Source organism: Zingiber officinale, chromosome 1B (genome assembly GCF_018446385.1).
Source record: "Zingiber officinale cultivar Zhangliang chromosome 1B, Zo_v1.1, whole genome shotgun sequence".
Classification (NCBI taxonomy): Eukaryota; Viridiplantae; Streptophyta; class Magnoliopsida; order Zingiberales; family Zingiberaceae; genus Zingiber; species Zingiber officinale.
Genome location: NC_055986.1, coordinates 39,187,946 through 39,195,545, shown reverse-complemented (window position 1 = coordinate 39,195,545; position 7,600 = coordinate 39,187,946). Strand labels below are relative to the sequence as shown.

At 38.7% G+C, this 7,600-nt stretch overlaps 1 protein-coding gene and 1 long non-coding RNA gene across 2 annotated transcripts; one reads left to right on the top strand and one right to left on the bottom strand.

Annotated features, from left to right (window-relative positions):
* The first annotated feature begins 839 nt into the window (after window positions 1–839).
* On the top strand, window positions 840–2,295 carry LOC122052801. Its single transcript, XR_006132104.1, has 4 exons — window positions 840–909; window positions 1,048–1,160; window positions 1,789–1,895; window positions 1,967–2,295. It is a non-coding gene; the product is annotated as an uncharacterized LOC122052801 (long non-coding RNA).
* LOC122052720 (probable serine/threonine-protein kinase At1g01540) lies at window positions 2,164–3,171 on the bottom strand. The gene is made up of 2 exons (XM_042614432.1): window positions 2,654–3,171; window positions 2,164–2,474 (listed from the first exon to the last, which is right to left on the bottom strand). The coding sequence occupies exons 1-2, from the start codon at window positions 3,090–3,092 to the stop codon at window positions 2,266–2,268; spliced, it is 648 nt and encodes a 215-aa protein (XP_042470366.1). The 5' UTR covers window positions 3,093–3,171; the 3' UTR covers window positions 2,164–2,265.
* Between the last annotated feature and the right edge of the window lie 4,429 nt (window positions 3,172–7,600).

Sequence of the window (7,600 nt, the reverse complement as noted above, 5' to 3'; positions counted from 1 at the left end):
AATTTTTAACATAAAAATGCAGGAAGGAGAAACGACGAGCCAACTCCACTCAAGAATTAAAGACATTCTCAACGGACTCACTACAACAAAATCGCTCATAGACATCAGTGGAACAACAACGGTTTTAGGCTAAAACCGATGTCTTTGAGTATTTTACATCGGTTTTTCTAAAAACCGGTGTCTATGAGCGCAGATTTTAGCTCATAGACATCGGTTTTTTAGGCGATGTCTATGAGCGCCCCTTTTTTCGTTAATAGACATCGATTTTAACATCGGTTTTTAAAATCCGATGTTAATGAACCCAAATAAAATATTTTAATTTTCCCCACAAGCCAAAATCTGCCTAAGTGTTTTCCCTCCAAACCTAAATCTTTATCCCGCCCCTTCCTCCGCGCGACCATCTCTCTCGCGATAACCTAAACCGAAACCTAAACCTCCGACCATCCGACCATCCGACCATCTCTCTCAGCCTAAACCTAAACCTCCGACCATCTCTCTCAGCCTCATCTCCCTCTTCCCCTTCTTGAATCTCTTCCCCTTCTTAATCGTCTGATTGCTAAAGGTTGAGGATGGGGTTTGGGGTTAACCTCTCTATAAAGCGCCGAAGCCTTCTCTTTTCCCCCGACTTTCTCCTCTGTTCTTCCTCTGCTTCTCACAACTTCGGACTTCACGCGACCGAGACCGGTGATTTCTTCTTCTCTCGGTGGCGCCGGCGAAGAGCGGACCTTGGAGCGTTGAGAGGAAGAGAGGTTAGTTACAGCCGAACCTTCTTTCTCCCCGATCCCTTCCTCCCTTCTCTGATCTCGGTGAACAACGGCGACGGATCTCGATCGGTGGATTTCGTCGGCTGTCGGGAGGGAACCAAGGGCATCGGCGTTGGATCAGGCCAGCATCGATTGTTTGGAGGAGGTAACAACCATTGTTCCTTCCCGATCTCTGTCCCTGTTCGTTGGCAAGAACAAGTCGTTGCCCTAACTTCGATCTTGGAGGTAAGGGTTTGGTTTTGGTTGTGAATTCGAACCTTGATCCTTTCTAGTGTTGATTCAGGTGGTTCTTTCTGGGAAGCAGAGACTGGTATTTTGGTCCCGGCCACCACAGCTCTGTTGGATCGATCTCTTCTTCGTATCAGTGATCGTCTCCGGTGATTGAAGGGTGCAGAGGTAATGAGGTCGATCTATTGTTGTTGTTAACAGGTTGTTTTGATGACTTCTTGTTATTCTTTCTTCTTGATCCGGCTAGTGAAGATGCACTATGTAATGTTCTGTTTGTAGGGGATTGAGGTACGGTTTATTTCTTGTTCCTTACCCTTGTGCGATCATTAGTTGCAGTAGATGTTACCTAATGAATCCTGTGTGTTTTGAGCTGGATCCACGGCAGAGTCAATAAGAATTTGTTTGTTCTGGTGTTGGAGGTTAAGGGTATGATGTGTTACTAGTTAACAAGGATAAGAGTTGTTATATTGGGTAATTGAATGTTGTAAATAAAGATTAACCTGAATCTGAAATGGTTTCAGTGACATTTAGGTTTCATGTTAGGTGATTATGGAAGATTGTAACCTTGAAGATCTAATGGGAATTTAGATATTGGATGGTTTAGGTTAGAATATAAATTTAATATGGTTATGTTAAAAGAAGGGAGCCGTACCTATGGTTAGCGTTTCTTTTGTATGTTCATTTCCTCCAGGTTTTTGTAATTTAATTTCCACCCTCTAGGGTTTTTTTTTAATTCAGTTTTCGATGCCTAATTCCACCCTGCTTCTTTCTGACATACATTTACACATTGTTTCAGAGGATGCGATGTGCTTATTTTAGATACTGGATTGGGAAGTGCAGAGAATCAAGCAAGGGTCAAGGAGTTGCTTCATGTGGAGGAATCAAAACTAGAGGAGGATGAGGGTAAGTGTTTTTACTCATAATATTATTTTAGTTTCTGTTCAAATCAGTTGGCACTCGATTCTGTGCTTTAGGAAATACCACTCCAGCAGTGAGATGGGTTCGAGATGATAAATATGATTGCATCCGATTAAAGCATTGCAAGGTGAGCTATATTCACTGTGTATCCCCCCTTCAGAGTACATATGTATCTGTATAGTAATTAATTTCAATATAGGCACATCAAATTACCTTAATTGTTTCTGGACATAGACTTAATCCTTTGGATTACTTTATTTTAATTGGTAGAGTATTTGCCACTATAATTTATTGCATCCACAAGGTTTGCTTTGGATAGCCTGCTCAGGTAGAGTATTTGCCACTATAATTTATTTTAATTGGTAGAGTACTCGGGGGCTAAGTAGCCCATGGCAGCACTTGTTTTGAGAGAGGAGAAAATGGCATCGTCTGCTAATAGTTTGTGCAGGGCAGAACTGGAGAGTAGGGGGTTGAAATGGCGGTCAATGAGGACTTTTGTCGATGACATGTTTTGATGGAGCAAGGAGGGCTTGCTAGGTTTGTCGCTGTGGAGATATTCCATACCTATGTAAGAATCAAACAAATTAGGATTCCTCAAGGCAAAGTGCAAATGTAGGTAAATGACAAGATGAAATTCCATCTTAAATGATCAATGTTTGTTGCTGTTGTTGTTACAGTAGTATATTCATTATGATAGCTATCTGAGAAGGAAAATAAATAGTCATATAGGTCAAGTAGAATACCTTTAGCAATGCCTTTGATGATACAAACTCTTACAGACCAATCAAGGACCTTGTGAATCTCATCGCATTTGACATCTAGATATTCCGACAAACTCCCATTTGCAACAAAATCATAAATGAGGAAACACTCTCCTCTTGCTCTTGAATAACAGAAGCCCCTTAATCCAACTAGGTTCTCATGCCTTAGCAATGTCAATGCCTTCAAACCCATGAGAAACTCAGCTTCCTCTGACTTGCAACTAGTCTTGTTGATCCTCTTCACTGCAACCTCCGTTCCATCGTGTAGTATCCCCTTGTATGTTGCCGCAAAGCTGCTTTTCTTGCTAAGTAAATTCACCTCCGAAAAGTACTGAGTAGCACATTCTATCTCCTCCAAGTTAAACCTATAGATCTGAGGAGCCTCTTGAGATGACCCGATACTGCTCCTCTCATCGGTCATTGGATCCCAGCGGTTGGAGTACTCAAGGCTAATGAGTGGAGAAGCAGTTTGATATGAGCACTTAGCAGTTGGATCAGTGCTATTGAGGCCAACAGCTTATTTTCTGCATAAACCTTTAACATAGTGTTGTAGTAGGTTTCTAAATTAAAACTGTCTATAATTTCTAAATTACTTATAAAGCTATATCCTTTTATGTCGACTTATAATTTATTTTATTAAGATTTTTGAACTTACGCATCACCTTCAGATTTAAGTTAGTTACTTTATTTTCATTGTCTTTGAAGGACTACTGTTATTATATATTTTCCTGATTTCTTGTCATGGTTATTCCTTATCCTCTATCCTTTATGTACTTTCTTTTGCTTTAGATGCTAGAACAAAAAGCAAACTAATGTAACCCAGTGTGCTGATGTAGTTGCTTCAAAAATAAAGCATGGTTAAAGATCCCCAGTAGATGATGCAGTGCTCATTCCTTGCATAAACAAATCCAAACACCAAGCAAGGTATATACAAAAAATACAATGAAGGTCATCTGTAGACACGTTGGAAGGTTTCATACCAAAACATTGTAGTCGTCACCAAAACCTCCAAGGGTCCTTAAATGGGGGAACATAATTTTCCGTAGGAGGGAGGAGACGAAAAGATTCTACCGTCTTTTGAAGTACAGGGCCCAACTGCAGAAAAAACCCAACCGTTCAGAATGTTACGGATTTGAAAGAATTTTAGTTCTGAAACTGGAATCATATGATCCTGAAATCAGGGAGATAATAACAAGTTGTTTTTTTCCTTGTTAATAACTTCATTTTAATAATTTTTCCCAAGTCATGCTTTGCTTTACAACCTAACCATCCACAAGCATTGTCAAGCCTTGGCAACATATATATACATGGATTGGTAAGCTTTAGAAATGTTTGATGACAACTGTGCGGATAGTTTATTTTTGTTCCTTAATGAAACTTCTCTTCATGCAGTAATATGATGAGTGTTGTTGCATCATTCTATAAGGCAATTTTAGCAGTTACAACAGGGATATCTGTGCCCTTCAACAACTTGGCTATTATATACAAGCAACAGGTAGAGTACTATATCTGCCTTTTTCATTGCTAGTTTGAGAGTTATTGCATATTGCCTCATTTAATAGAAGAAAGTCATATAATTTGTCTATCATCTTCTTTGTTGTCTTTGCCCCTAGTTGGAAATTGATAGTTCTCTTGTATTACAATAGGGAAATTATGCAGAAGCGATAGCCTGTAAATTTGATTGGATTATAGTTTTATATTGATTGGATTATAGTTTTAAATTTGATGGAATGCTTGCCTTTATGCACAGAGACTATGCTTTGCATCGGAAGTGAATGGCATCGTTATCCTTCTTCATTTTTTATGCCTTCGTACATTAAGGAAGTTCAATGGATAAATGAAGGATTTAGGGGTCTTCTTCCATATCCTTTTAATTCAAGTTTGGGAGGCATGACAACTACCCCACCTTATTTCAATGACAAGAACAAGGGTTCTCATGGCCAATATGTGTCTATTAATGGGATTTTCAATGTCTTGCTTACCACGTTAATCCTACTTCTGATTGGATTTGCAGCTTCAAGATATCAAACTCTACACCTTCTATATGGAGCTAGATTTGCAAAAGCCATATCCAACTCGAGGAAGTGACTTATTGACATGGGAGGTAGGTGTACCTCTTTAGTTCCGCTTTTAACCAAATATCCCTATAAAGATTCATTTGTGTGCTCTTAACAGATCTATTCCTACAACGTTGTTATCTAGGATTAGCATTTATTTTGTTAAATGTGATTTATGCACCTATAATTATTCTGGTGAAGTTAGCATTCTATTAAACTAGATTATGACCTTTGCAGATAACTTATTGGTAACTAAGGACTTTGTGAAGATAGCAAATTTTGGCCTTGCTCGTGAAGTTCATTCGAAGCCACCATTCACAGAATAGGTTTCAACACGCTGGTAAGCATGTTTATGACAAGCACTTGTGATCTTATATTTTTTATTTGATATATGTACACATTTGTTTTAGTTATTTGACATAGGGTGGATTTATGTGTTTTTACAGTTTACAAATCTCAAGTACTCCAGAGTTGAAATTGATGAAATGCAGTTCGAGTGGGCTGAATGCATGCTAGATTACATTTGAAGTGCGGTTCTACCTTGATGTGTTAAAAGAATGTTCTACCTTGATTTTGATATCTATTAGCTAGCTTTTGATGTAAAAAGAATGTTTGGGTATTTTATGGATATTGTTGTAAGAAGATTATTTATATAATTTGTGAATATTTGTGTATTTTATGGATATTATTGAATGAAGAATATTTGTACAATTTGTGAATATTTGTGTATTTTTTTTATTATTGTCGGTTTTAAAATCAAATCTGTGCTGTTAAAAAAAATACATATTACATCGGTTTTCCACCGATGTAAAACCGGTGTTATAAAGTAATATTATATCGGTCATTTACCGCTGCCAAAACTGGTGTTATTAACATACAATATTACATCGGTTTTACACCGTGTATGAAACGGTGTCGTTAAGTGATACTACACCGGTTAATAACCGATTCGAAAACCGGTGTCGTTAAGTGATACTACACCGGTTTTAACCCGATGTCTAAAATGGCAGACTTTTAACATCGGCTTCATAGACATCGGTCGAAAATCAAATAGACACCGGTGGAAAACCGATGTCTATGAGCGATTTTGTTGTAGTGACTCCACGCAATAGGGCACCAAATGGAGAACCGAGACTTAATAAGGTATGCCCTAAACGTCTTTCCACGCAACAGCTTGTGGGCATCTATCGTAGATGCCTACAAGATATCTAAAAATTTATCTAAATTAAAATTAGATGAGCTTTTCTGTGAATTAGAACTGCATGAGCAAACTAACACTGGGGTCGAGAAAGGTGTAGCCTTATTTTCAGGTTCCTCAAAAGAAAAGAAGAACAAGTCTGAACTGGAAGAAGACTCTGACCAGAACTCTGAAGATGAAGAACACCTGGTGAACCTGGTAAGGAAGATGTTCACCAGGAGGAAAAGAAGCTTCAGCAAGATGGACCTTCAAAAGATCAATTCTCCAACCGATTCGAGGAGCGTGACGTGCTTCGGATGCAACAAGAAGGGCCACTACAAGAACGAGTGCCCGAGATTAAAGATCGACAAACTGAAGCCGACCAAAAAGAAAGCCCTCAAAGCGACATGGGACGACTCCTCCTCGGAAGAGTCGGAAGTAGAAGATCAAAAGCACCAGAGCCACCTCGCGCTGATGGCCCGCGAAGCAGAGTCAGAAGATGAATGGGAAGACGGATCCGAACCCGAATCGAGCCACGAGTCCGTACTCGTTTCCGAAGGTTCTGAAGAGGTATTCCTAAACTTAAATTGGAAATTTTTCAAAATTATTTCGTGCTTAAATAATAAATTAGTTAAGTTTGAAAATGAAAACAAATTGCTCCTCGAGGAAAATCAAATCCTCAAGGAACAAATTGCAAATAATGAACCAACTCAAGATCCAACACTTGAGGAGGAGAACTCATCATTAAAATTAGAAATTAATAATTTAAAAAATATGTTAGAAAAATTTACTACTAGATCAAAAAATTTAGACTTAATTCTAAATAATCAAAAGACATGTTATAACAAAACCGGACTCGGATATAAGTCGAACTCAAATAAAACGTTTAAATCATTAATAACCCAATACAAATCAACAAACAAGGCCTGGGTTCCGAAAGCGTGTTTGACCACGCAAATAGGAGCTAACCAATATTATGTAATGACCCAAATTTCCTCATTTGGAGTTCTAATAGTGGTTAAAAATATTTAGAAATACTTTAAAAATATTCTAGAGGTTTTTAGAAATTTTTAGAGTATTTTTATGCAATTTTTGGAGGTCGTTTGGTATTTTTACTAAACGAAAGAAGTTGCAAAAAAATAAAGAAATTTAACCGAGGTTCGAACCGGAGACCTCCGGCTAAGCAAAACCTTTCGTTGTCTCGGCTGACCAGAAGCCCAAATAAGCGTTGCTGATTAAAAGAAGCATGAAATGTATTTAAGTAGTAGAAGTTAATAACAGGAAATAATAGGAAGAAAAGGGTTGCAGCCGAGATTTGAAACCGCGAGCCAAGCCTTAAGCAACGCATGGCTGACTAAGTGTTCACACGGGCGGTTCTGTTTAGAAAAGGGTAGCAAATTTATTTAAGATAGTTAACAGAATATTAAGGTTATATGAAGAGAACTTAGGGGTTAATTTTCCCTTGACCTAAAACCTAATTCCTCTTCTTTTCTCTCCCGACGGCGTTTCTCTTCTCGGGCGAAATCCGCAGCAGGAGCTAGGGCTACTCCGGTGGCCAGTTGAGGGGGTTTTCGAGAGCCATTTACATCGTCGAGATCACCCCGTCGAGGAGAGAACATAGAGGTGAGGAAGTGGCTGAGATCTTCACTTCTCCGAACCCTAGAAGTCTTCTTCTCCTTCGGTTTGAATCCAAGA

Coding starts and splice junctions, on each gene's coding strand:
- LOC122052720 (XM_042614432.1), bottom strand. CDS start 3,092: ATGACCGATGAGAGGAGCAGTATCGGGTCATCTCAAGAGGCTCCTCAG. Junction 2,475..2,653: donor CATCAAAGGCATTGCTAAAG/GTATTCTACTTG, acceptor ATTCTTACATAG/GTATGGAATATCTCCACAGC.